This window comes from Gorilla gorilla, chromosome 6 (genome assembly GCF_029281585.2).
Source record: "Gorilla gorilla gorilla isolate KB3781 chromosome 6, NHGRI_mGorGor1-v2.1_pri, whole genome shotgun sequence".
NCBI classification, from domain to species: Eukaryota; Metazoa; Chordata; class Mammalia; order Primates; family Hominidae; genus Gorilla; species Gorilla gorilla.
Genome location: NC_073230.2, coordinates 40,050,123 through 40,062,957, shown reverse-complemented (window position 1 = coordinate 40,062,957; position 12,835 = coordinate 40,050,123). Strand labels below are relative to the sequence as shown.

Sequence of the window (12,835 nt, the reverse complement as noted above, 5' to 3'; positions counted from 1 at the left end):
TACTTTTAGTGCCTTTTTAAATGACAGATAAATCCAAAGACCTAAAGGAAATGAAAGATACATTTGCTAACATAAATATTTAGAAAATAACCATAATACAGAAAATACCACAAAGGTCAAAAATGAACTGAGAAAAATATTTACAATATGTTTACTTGATAAGGAGCTATGTTCTTTATATATATATGTGTGTTTGTGTGTGTATATATATATATATACACACACACATATACTTTAAGTTCTGGGATACATGTGCAGCAAGTGGAGGTTTGTTACATAGGTATACATGTGCCATGGTGGTTTGCTGCACCCATCAACCTGTCATCTACATTAGGTATTTCTCCTAATGCTATCCCTCCCCTAGCCCCCCACCCCCAACAGGCCCCAGTGTGTGATGTTCCCTTCCCTGTGTCCATGTGTTCTCATTGTTCAACTGACACTTACGAGTGAGGACATACAGTGTTTGGTTTTCTGTTTCTGTGTTACTTTGCTGACAATGATGGTTTCCAGCTTCATCCATGTCCCTGCAAAGGACATGAACTCATCCTTTTTTTATAGCTGCATAGTATTCCATAATGTATATGTGCCACATTTTCTTTATCTGGTCTATCATTGATGGGCATTTGGGTTTGTTCCAAGTCTTTGCTATTGTGAATAGTGCTGCAGTAAACATATGTGTGCATATATCTTTATAGTAGAATGATTTATAATCCTTTGAGTATATACCCAGCAATGGGATTGCTGGGTCAAATGGTATTACTGGTTCCAGATCCTTGAGGAATCGTCACATTATCTTCCACAATAGTTGAACTAATTTACACTCTCACCGATAGTATAAAAGTGTTCCTGTTTCTCCACACCCTCTCCAGCATCTGTTGTTTCCTGACTTTTTAACGATCACCATTCTAACTGGTGTGAGATGGTATCTCATTGTGGTTTTGATTTGCATTTCTCTAATGATCAGTGATAATGAGCTTTTTTTTTCATATGTTTGTTGGCCGCATAAATGTCTGCTTCTGAGAAGTGTCTGTTCATATCCTTTGCCCACTTTTTGATGGGGTTGTTTGTTTTTTTCTTGTAAATTTGTTTAAGTCCCTTGTATATTCTGGATATTGGGGCTATGTTCTGTAATATATGAAGAGAGCTGTTAAGGAAAATAATGAAAGCCCAACAGACAGATGGGCAGTTGGAATGAGCAGTTCACACATACAGACAAGACAACATAACCAGCAAATAGAATAAAAGGTGCTGTGTCTCATCTACTACTAAAAGAATGGAAAAGTGAAACAATGAGGTAACATTTTTTCCCCACTGGATTGGCAGATATTTAAAAGAATAATACAGTGTTGCCGGAATATATATCCATAGGAACTCTCCTGCCCAGTTGGTGGGAAAGTGAACTGGCACAATCTTTTCATAGGCCGATTTGTCAATATTTGTATTGAATTTAAAAATGTGGATATCCTTGATCCATCAGTTTCACTTCTAGTAATTTATTCGTAAATGTACTGACATGTACATAAGGTATACACATAAGGATGTCTATCATAGCAGTGTTTTTATTAGGAAGATCCAAACAAAACAAAATAGAAGTGGAAAGCTCGCAGTATTCGGAGGACTAGTTAAATAAATTAGGGTACATCTGTGGAATAGAATACTTTTTCCAGTTCTTAAGCAGAATGTATTAGATTGGCTTGCATGCATATGGAAAGCTCTCTGAAACATATTATGAATAAAAGCAAGAAATAGTATAGCTTGTGGGGTAAGTGTCCGTTTGTGGTTTAACAAAATATATAAACTAGAATTTATACATGTTGTCTGGAAGGATGCACAGGAAACTGTTGATGGTTATCTCTGGGAGCTTGAAGTGTGGGATGGATAATGGGCTGTTTTAATCTTATAGTCCCTTTTAAACAGTTTGAATTCTGTTTATTATGGGCATGTACAATTTTCACAATAAAAAACAAAGGTTTTTTGTTTTATGTGCATTACTTATATTTTTTTCTTGGATTTTTTCCAGATTTCTCTTGCACTTTGTTTTGTTGTGATGTTTGGGAACTCAATGTTATTATTATGCTACTTCTTCGGTAATTATTTGGGTAAATATTCCTTATATGGCTGTTTTTGAAATTAATGGTTTAACAATTTCTTCTTCACTGGCTTAGGATTCATGAGGGTTTCCTGTAGGAACCATCTTAAGTGTCTTACTTAATATTCTAGATGTGATGGTGTTTAAGTACTCACTTTTAAAACAGGAAAGAAAAACAATGAAAAATTAGTATCATTTCAGAAAGATTTATATGCTTTCTTCTCCCTTCCTCCTTTCCATTTTTATCCTACTCCTGCTCCACTTTTTGAACCCCTTTCCTCAAACTGCAGTCTTACAACAGCCTCCCCTCTTCATTCCACTGTGATCAGAAGATCAAGGCCTTGGTTACTTAGGGTTTTTTGTTTGTTTATTTGTTTGTTTTGTTTTTTGCCCCTTGTCTACTTGTATGGACTTATTCAGAAGGTTTAAGTAAGGTGATGATTCAATTTTATATTGCTAAATCACTACCAAGAACAGCTTTAGCTTATGGAGAGATTATTTTACAGAATTAGAACAAATTGATGGAAGGTCATCTAATTCCTTCTGCCAAATTTGGCAGGATGACTTTGTTTTGTTGTTGTTGTTGTTGTTGTGTTTTTTTTTTTTTTTAAGACGGAGTTTCGCTCTCATTGCCTACACTGGAGTGCAATGGCGCAATCTTGGCTCACTCTGCCTCCCAGGTTCAAGTGACTCTCCTGCCTCAGCCTTCTGAGTAGCTGGGATTACAAGCATATGCCACCATGCCCGGCTAATTTTGTATTATTAGTAGAGACGGGGTTTTTCCATGTTGATCAGGCTGGTCTCGAACTCCCGGCCTCAGGTGATCTGCCTACCTTGGCCTCCCAAAGTGCTGGGATTACAGGTGTGAGCCACTGCGCCCGGCTGGCAGGATGACTTTGTAAGTCTAAAAGTCTTCTGAAATTTAAAGACTGCCTTTTTTTTTGGTGGGTTTCCATTAAAATGTTTTGCAAACTTGTTATTCCTTATGTTTAAAGTGCATGTGCTTTAGTTTCCCGATGACTTTAAAAGCGTATTGCACTGTCGTAATTGGAATGTATTCTACTTCTTGAGTAATTAAGTTACTCAGATCATTTGGGGTTTCTTAATTTCTAGAAGCCATTACATTTGAAACCTCCATTTTCATTTATTTTACAAATAATATTTATTTAAAAACCCATTTCTCAAAAATATGCCTCTTCCCAGTCTGGGCCACCACCCTTTTCAGGTTGTGCCTTGGGTATACTTAGCTACAGAAATTAGCAATTAGCATGATGATGTATTTTTCAGCAACAACAACAAGAAAAATCATAACTTTGGGATTAATAAGTGTAGTTCTTCAGTTCTGTGTCAAAGTGACAAAGTACTCAGTTGTATATTTTACATATGTACTTTGTCATGTACTGCTATCACCCAGGATAAAGTACATGAATCTTGGTACTATGGACAAGGAAACCACTGAATCAAATATTACATATAAATAAAATCTAATTTAAGTGCCTTTTGTAGGAAATTTCTCTTCAGTTCTATATGTCAGGTATGCTGCCAGATGCTTCACACTGAGGTGCGTCTTAGATATGAATTAAGCATATTTATGTATATTCCATATACTTTGGTGTATAAAAATAAATAACAGGGAGTACAGCATGTTTGTGCATATTTAACTATAAACACATATTTGCATATATTTATAATTAATCACTTTGAAACCTGAATTGTATCACATTTTGTATTCTCAGGTATTCAGAAACTTCCAAAAAGATTTAATTTGGTTTCAAGTATTTATGTTGTGATCTCTAATCATATTTTTGCCATGTTTGAAGTAGTTTTAGCTCCCCAAGGGTAATACAGTTTGGGAGCGTTACCACCTGAAAATACTTAAGATTTGACAAGAGAAGTATTTAGTTGATCCATTAACATTTCATTTGTTGTTTACCCTAAGAGTCAGTAATTTTTAGCTAAAGGAAAATCTTATGCCTGTATGCAATTCTGAAAATGTTATATACCTCATGGCTCAGAGATAAATCAGATAGGTCAAATCAGTCATAGACATTTACATATGGTGATTCCTTTTTCAACTTTAAAAAGTCACGCTTTCACCTAATTGACTTTGGATAATAGGGCTATACCTTGAAGTCACTGACTATAGAAATGAGCATGTGGATGGTATGTGGAAAGTTGACTGTGTGCTCAATTTTAGATACTTGAGAATCTTATTATTTAGAAGAATTTTTTGGTGCTCGAATTTATGTCTATAAGTATTAACTGTGTATACTATGTTATTTTTCTCTACTCAGGGTATTCTGGCAATGAAACCACATTTCCTGAAAATAAATGTATCTGAATTTAGTTTATGGGTAAGAATCAATCTATTTTAATGCTTATGTTTTTTCTTCTCTAAAATATATCATTGGTTTTATGTTTTACTTTTAAGAAAATGATCTGTGTAATTCAGGGGATCCAACAGTTTAATAGTATATTAGGGCTCAATTTTAATGTACCAAATTGCCCTTTTTATGAAACAAGTTAAAGTTAATCCTGGGTATGCAGTTAAAAAATTCCAGTTTTATTTATTACTCATGTTTCATCTGAGAAACAGTGCATGTATAAGAAACTGTTAAAGGGAATTTAACTGCAGTGGTTGTGTAAATCTTCTATAAAATATATTAATTTTGATAAGATTGTATGATTATATTTTTATTTTTAGTTACTGTCCCTTGATTTTGAGCAACATGCTTGATTTTAAATTGAGATGCATTTTCTAGCATTTTCTCTTGTAGATAGTAATATGTATTTCATGTATGATTAAAGCATTTATTTTTTTCCTCCTAGCCTATGTCTATGGAATATGAAGCATCAAAGTTATTTTTGTTTTCTTTTTTTAGGTTATTCAAGGATGTTTTTGGTTATTTGGAACTGTCATACTTAAATACTTGACATCTAAAATTTTTGGTATTGCAGATGATGTAAGTGCATTTTTTGCTTAAACTTGAAAGACTTGAAAAGAATTGAATAAGCTAAGAATAAATTGAGTTATTCAAGTATCACTATTAAATGAAATTCTAGGATGAAGTCTGTTCACCTATTATTTTATGTATTTAATATAATAGAAAGTAAATGTAATTGTATATAGATTTTCGTTCTCCAAAATTAGTTTCTTAAAACAATCTCTTATTTTATTGGTCCTTCTATATCACTAAAATTTTAAAATTTTAAAGCAGGAAAACTCTAGAGATTAAAGATCGAATTTTAAGGTCTATACAGTCATTTTTCTCTAGCTTCTTTGTAACTGGTAAAGACACCATCTTTAGAGCCTTAACTGGAGATCGTATTATAGTCTCATTCTTTTTTCTCCCCAGTTTTCAAGTCATTACTTGTAAAAGGCTTTTATAAGCCTTTATAGATAATTTAATCTAAGTTAGTCTTATTTAAAGAAGATTTTTGTTTTTGGTATTAGAGTAGAAGGGAAGATAAAATGGAGAAGTCTGTCTTATAATTTTAAGGATTCTCCCTGTCCATAATTGCTTTGCCTATTTTATTTTGGTGTTTTAATCAGCACATCCTAAGTCAGGAGGCTATCAAAGATTTAATTTAAAAAAGTAGCACAAGAACCAACATGGAAAAAATAAACTACCTTTTTTCCTATAATTTATTTTTATTGGTGATTTTCTTCTTTCTGTACTAGATTAATGCTATGGTTTTGAAACTGGGTTATGTGAAGTCCTAGGACTTCCTAGGACTCTTCCCTGACAGCTGTCTACTTCCCTGTCTCCTAGCCTCTCTTTTACCCAGGGCAGTTTAACCTTAATCTCTTTCATATAGGTTTTAATAAGAACAAGGGTTGTTTTTGCTTAAAAGATTGAAAACACATGGACCATTAAATGGGTGGTCTACAATCTGTGGAAAGATTTTTAAAACTTTAAAACTATAGTTGAAAATGTATTCATTCATTCATTCAGTCAGTACGTCCTGTGTGTCTAACAGTGGAAAGTATACTAGAGATACCAAACTGAGTAAGGTATGGTCTAGCGGAAAATTCGGAAAATAGGAACAATTCTTAGCAGTTATAATACAGTGTAATAAAGGCTATGATAAAAAATGAAGTACAGAGTGCTGCGGGAATACACAGGAGGAGCATCAGGGAAGGATCCTGGAAGTCAGCTCTGAGGATGAGAGCTGAAAGGTGGGTGAGTCAGCCAGTATGCAGAGTGCGAGCAGGAAGACAAGTGAAATAACCCTAGTCCTGCATTTATGGAATCTGTTTTACTCACTGGGGGAACATGAACCAGTTAAGGTATTAATTCAGGTTAAAGCGATTATTGTCATTTTCTGTCATAGCCTAAAATTATGCCAGGGCCAAAAAAATACTATAAACTATGTTATTTGCAAATTAGAAATAACTTAGTTGTAACTTTAGTATTTTTAGAACTACGTAACGTTGATCAAGGGCATTGGCTCATAAATTCTTAATTTTGACGTTGGTTAAAGGAAGAGAGTGGCAAGGCTACCCAGCCTTTCATTTCCTACTGAGTTCTCTACTTTTACTGATTGTGCCTCTGAGTGTAGGTTTTTAGCTGTCCGCCCCAAATCAGGTCAGCCTGCTCTAGTAGTAAAGGTTATTTTTATGACTAGTCATACTCCATCCCGCCCCCTTCAAAAGAACTATTTCACTAATAGTATGGGGGAGATGGGGGTGGTGCCGAGGTGGATGGGAGCAAACTAGGTAAAAATGCCACAAACTCCCACTGTTTTTACCCAGAGTTTCTCAGTTTTTTATGAATCAATGCTTCCCATGTTGTTGCTTCCTTTTGGTTAATTTCTAGAACCCTATATGAGTGTTTTTTTAAATAATTTTGTCCAACTTTAAAGTTGTTTTGGAGAATGGGAGATATCAGTTTCTTAACTTGGCCATATTTGGAAGTCGACACATTTTTTGATATATGAGTGTTGATCTAGCTTGTATCCTGGGATAAACCTCACCTGCTCAAATGTAGTATTTCTTTTCTATATTACTGTATTTGGTTGGCTAATATTTTTAAGGATTTTCGTCTATTATTCATGAGGAATATTTGTTGTAGTTTTCTTTTCTCGTAATGATTTTGTCTGGTTTTGGTTTCAGGGTAATGTCATCTCCTAAAATTATTTGCAAGTGTTCTGTCTCCTGTTTTCAGAGAGATTTTTGTGTAGAATTGGTATTATCTCTTCCTTAAGTGTTTGGTAGAATTTGGCAGTGAAGCCCTCACGGCCTGGAGCTTTCTTTGTGGGTAGGTTTTTTACTACAAATTCAATTTCATTAGGAAGCTCTCCAGTTCATCTGGAGTGAACTTTGGTAGTTTATGTCCTTAGAGGAATTTTGCCCATTTTATATATGTCATCAGATGGATAATGCTTTTTGAATTTAGTCAGTTAAAATTCTTAGTGGAATTTTTGTGTATATGCATATTTGGGAAGTGATCTTTTGTTCTTTGGTTGACTTCTCCTTATTTGGATTTGGAATTAATATTGGTCTCCTATTAAGAGCTGTTGTGTCTGTTTGTTTTTGGTGTTCTTTTTTTTTTAATTTTTCCTACTTTCTGGCAACTTGGGAAAGATTTTTTTGAAAGTTTAATAACTCATCCATGTTAACCATCTCATTCTAGGGCTTTTTGGGAGGGAAAATACTTGATTTCTATTTCAGATATTTGAATGCTTTTTGTTCTATTCAAGATTTCTATTTCTTTTTGTGCCAGTTTTGGTGTTTTATGATTTTCCAGAAATGTATCCATTTTACCTAGGTTTTACAGTTTATTAGCAAATTGTGTAGCCTACTCTTATTTTAATTATGTTGAGTCCATAGTTATTTCTCCCTTTTTCATTTGCTTTTTGTTTGCATCTTTTATTTCCTTCATTAGACTTGCTCTAGAGGTCTATTGTTTTAATATTTTTAAAGTTATACCTTTTTTTAGTCCTCTTTGGTTTTGTTGTGTTTCTCTTTGTCACCAATTCCTGTCCTTATTCTCACTTCTTTTTGTTTCCTCTCTTCTGATACCCAAGGGAAATGCTTAGCTCTGTTGTTTTTACCTCTCTTATTTTCTGATCAATGCTTTTAAAGCTAAATTTTTCTTATAAGTATGTAGTACTTTTTAATGTATCTTATAAATTGTCTATTTGTGATTTTTTTAAAGGTTAAGTTTTATGATATTTAATTTCTAATCAAAATAATTTTTAAAGCAATTTCTAGTTATTTTCTGGGCGACAGAGTGAGACTGTGTCTCAAAAAAAAAAAAAGTTAATGCTTAATTTTCCCCTTGAATCAAGTGGGCAAGTAGAATGAATATGGTGGAAGTGACAGTGTATGACTTCCAAGAGTAGGTCACAGGAGGCACTGCTTTCTCCTTGCTTTCTCTCTGAGATCTCTTTCTCTAGGAGAAGCCAGCTGTCATGTCATGATGACAGTCAAGTAGCCCTATGGAAAGTTCCATGTGATAAGGAACTGAGGCCTTCTCAGTTCTAGCACTAACTTGCCAGGCATGTGAATGAATCATCTTGGAAGTAGATTCTCCAGCCCTGGGCAAGCCTTCAGATGACTGCAGCTTCTGGCTGGTGCTTAAATGCAACCTCATTAGAGACCCTGAGCCAGAACCACCCAGCCAAGCCACTGCCAAATTCCTGACCCATAGGAACTGTCTGAGTTCATAAGTATCTGTTGTTTTAGGCTACTAAGATTTGGCATAATAGCAGTGGGTAACTAATTACAGATGCTGAATCTAGGGGAAATTTTGATGATAAGCAGGATATTTCTTGATCTCAAAGTGTTGCCCCACAGACTGTTAATTATCTCTAAGAAGGAAAAAAACAGTAATTGTACAGGGATGAAATCAGGCAACAACATTAACTGGTGATCAGTATTGACACTGGCCATCATATGCCTCCAGATGTGATACCCTGAAAAGGACACAATATCACCTAGTCAGTATACTGACTAGAGTCACCTTGTCAAGATGTGTACATCTTGAATCTAATCATAAGGAAACAGCAGACAACCTCCACACAAGGAGCATCTTAAAAGAAGAAAGAGGAATTTATTTTTCCAAAAAGTCTATGTCATAAAGGACAAAGATTCTCGAAATTTTCTTTTTCTTTTTTTTTTTTTTGTTTTTGTTTTTTGAGACAGAGTCTCACTGTGTCACCCAGGCTGGAGTGCAGTGGTGCAATCTCGGCTCACTGCAACCTCCGCCTCCCGGGTTCACGCCATTCTCCTCCCTCAGCCTCCCGAGTAGCTGGGACTACAGGCGCCTGCCACCACACCTGGCTAATTTTTTTGTGTTTTTAGTAGAGACAGGGTTTCACCATGTTAGCCAGGATGGTCTTGCTCTCCTGACCTCGTTATCCGCCCGTCTCGGCCTCCCAAAGTGCTGGGATTACAGGCATGAGCCACCGTGCCAGGCCGAAATTTTCTTAATTAAAAGAGACTGACAGGCTGGGTGCAGTGGCTCATGCCTGTAATTCCAGCACTTTTGGAGGCCGAGGCTGGTGGACCACCTGAAGTCAGGAGTTCAAGACCAGCCTGGCCAACGTGGCGAAACCCTGTCTCTACAAAAAAATACAAAAATTAGCTGGGCGTGGTGGCACGCACCTGTAATCCCAGCTACTTGGGAGGCTGAGGCAGAAGAATCGCTTGACCTGGGAGGTGGAGGTTGCAGTGAGCCAAGATCACGCCACTGCACTCCAGCCTGGGCAACAGAGTGAGACTCTGTCTCAAAAATAAAATAAAATAAAATAAATAAAAAAATAATAAAATCTGACAATTGAATGCAATACCTGACCTAAAACTGGATCCTCTAATGGAGGGAAAAGAAATGCTGTCAAGAACATTATTGGGGTCGGGCACAGTGGCTCCCATCTGTGATCCCAGCACTTTGAGAGGCCAAGGTGGATGGATTGCTTAAGTCCAAGAGTTCAAGACCAGCCTGGGCAACATGGCAAAACCCCATATCTACAGAAAAAAAAATTATTGGGTCAATTCACAAAATTGGAATACAAATGGTAGAGAAAATAAAATGATTGAATTAGTTTACATTTATTGAATTTGATAACTGTACCATGGTACATAAGAGAATGTCATTTTCTTGGGAAATACACATTAAGTATTTAGGAGTAAAAGATGATGATGTTTATAATGTAGCCTCAAATAGTTCAGAAAAAAAGTGTATGTGAGTGTGTGTTTGTGCAGGGGGAGATAGCATGTACAAATAAGCAGTACAAATGTTAACAGGTGAATCTGGGTAAATGGTAATGGGTGTTCTTTTTATTATTTCCATCTTTGCAACTTATTTGTAAATTTGAAATTATTTCCAAATAAAAAGTTAAAAAAAATACAGCAAAAAAAGTTATATGAGATGGAAGAAAATAAGTGTGGGTGAATATGAAACAAGATCAGCCATACATTGATAATTATTGACACTGAGTGGTTTACTGTAGTATAAAAAGAAGTTTATTATGCTCTTTGACTACTATTGAATATATTTGAAATTTTTCATAATAGAAGAAGGTAAACAATAATGAGGGCATCTGAACTTGAAGATCGCTAATTGTATTTCCCAGCTCTAAAGCTCTATGGCCATTTGAGTGTGATGAATTATATATGTTAGGTATGATCCTATTTTTTTTTTTTCTGAGACAAGGTCTTGCTATGTTGCCCAGGCTGGCTTTGAACTCCTGACCTCAAGCAGCCCTCCTGCCTTGGAGGCCTTTTGAATAGCTGGGACTACAGGCTTACACCACTGTGCCCAGCTTGATCTAAATTTGAGTTCTACTTCGGCTCAAGTTTTTCCTCCAAAAATTGGGAAAACTATCTACTAAGAGTAACTAAATATCTATTATGCATTTAAAGTTGTTAGCACATTTCCTGGCACATAGTATAGTAATTGTTCAATATATGTTAGTAATAACTTATTATTGGATGAGTGAATGAAACAGAAAGATTAATTTTCACTGATGGTTAGAAGATGGAGCATTATCGGTAAGGAATTTGACCTGCATAACTACTCTCATTATTGTCATGAGGTGTTACAAGAGGTTCACAGAGGGGGGTACGGAAAGAACAACCGCTTTATAATTTTTTAGGTGGACTCCTATGTATTGAGAAATATATATTTCTCTCTTTTTTTTTTTGAGACGGAGTCTCGCTCTGTTGCCCAGGCTGGAGTGCAGTGGCACAATCTTGGCTCACTGCAAGCTCCGCCTCCTGGGTTCACACCATTCTCCTGCCTCAGCCTCCTGAGTAGCTGGGACTACAGGCACCTGCCACCACACCCAGCTAATTTTTTTGTGTTTTTAGTAGAGACGGGGTTTCACCGTGTTAGCCAGGATGGTCTTGATCTCTTGACCTCGTTTTCTGCCCGCCTCGGCCTCCCAAAGTGCTGGGATTACAGGCGTGAGCCACCGCGCCCGGCCTATATTTCTCTTTTTTAAACAGAATGTAACAGAGTCATTTTTTTTACCAGAAATTAACACATACAGAGAATAACATATGATATCCCAGGAAAAGTAGGAGACATTTCTCTGTTGTAAGCAGAATGTAACAGAGTCATTTTTTTACCAGAAATTAACACACGTAGAGAATAACATATAATATCCCCAGGAAAAGTAGAAGACATAAAATTAGAACCTTTCCCATTGTTAAACAAAGGCTCTGTGGAATCAAACCTGAATTTTTTAAGAAAAAATTGTGGTAGGCCGGGCACAGTGGCTGGTGCCTATAATCTTAGCACTTTGGGAGGCTGAGGTGGGAGGATCATTTGAACCCAGGAGTTCAAGACCAGCCTGGGCAACATAGTGACACCTCATCTCTCCAAAAAAAAAAAAAAAAAAAGAGCATGGAGGTGCCGGCCTGTGGTCCCATCTAAGGCAAGAGGACTGCTTGAGCCCCAGAGGTCAAGGCTGCAGTGAGCCATGATCACACTGCTGCACTTCAGCCTAGGCAACAGAGTGAGACCTTGTCTCAAAAAAGAAAAAATTGTGGTAAAATACACATAACGTAAAATTTACAATCTTAACCATTTTAAAGCGTACGATTTGTTGATATTAGTACCTCCACAGTGTTGTGTAACCATCACCATGATCCATTTCCAGAACTTTTTTATCTTCCCAGATGGAAATTCTGTACCCATTAAACACTAACTTCCCATTCTGGCTCCCTCTACCTCCTGGTAACCAGCATTCTATTTTCTGTCTCTGAGACTTTGACTACTCTGGTTGCCACATAGGAGTGGAATTGAGGTAGGAGGCAGGACTCGACTCCAGAGACAGGGCTCATGCTCCAGACCAGATTGAAGACTAGCTGAAACAGGGAAGAGGCGAAAGCACCTTTCCATAAGACAGACCCATTGTCAGCTTACCATTGCCATGAAAACACCTGGAAGTTACCACCCATTTCCACGGCATGAGCCAATGACCCAGAAGTTAATCTATTTCTAGAAATTTTTGCATAATCTGCCCCTTAATTTGCATATAATTAAAAGTGGGTATGAATATGACTGCAGACCTGCCTCTGAGCTGTTACTCTGGGCACACAGCCTATGGGGGTAGCCCCGCCCCACAAGGAGCAGTGCCTCTGCTACTGCTGCTGTGCACTGCCACTTCAATAAAAGTTGCTGACACCGCCAGCTCGCCCTTGAATTCTCTCTTGGGCAAAGCCAAGAACCTTAGTCCTGGGGCAAGCCCCAATTTTGGGGCTCACCTGCTCTACATCAGAATCAGATATAATAG

General features: G+C 36.7%; 1 protein-coding gene across 6 annotated transcripts in view; it reads left to right on the top strand.

Moving 5' to 3' along the window:
* LOC109027749 (protein C-mannosyl-transferase DPY19L1-like) overlaps window positions 1–12,835 on the top strand; it is a 135,533-nt gene that overhangs the window by 91,228 nt on the left and 31,470 nt on the right. For all 6 annotated transcript variants that reach the window (XR_010134441.1, XM_055347528.2, XM_063708097.1 and 3 more), the window contains 2 exons: window positions 4,384–4,443; window positions 4,972–5,052. Coding sequence is in view for 5 of the 6 variants with exons in the window: in XM_055347528.2 (XP_055203503.1) it covers window positions 4,384–4,443; window positions 4,972–5,052 (141 nt within the window). In the remaining variant the exon portion in view is untranslated. The remainder of the gene's footprint in view (window positions 1–4,383; window positions 4,444–4,971; window positions 5,053–12,835) is intronic.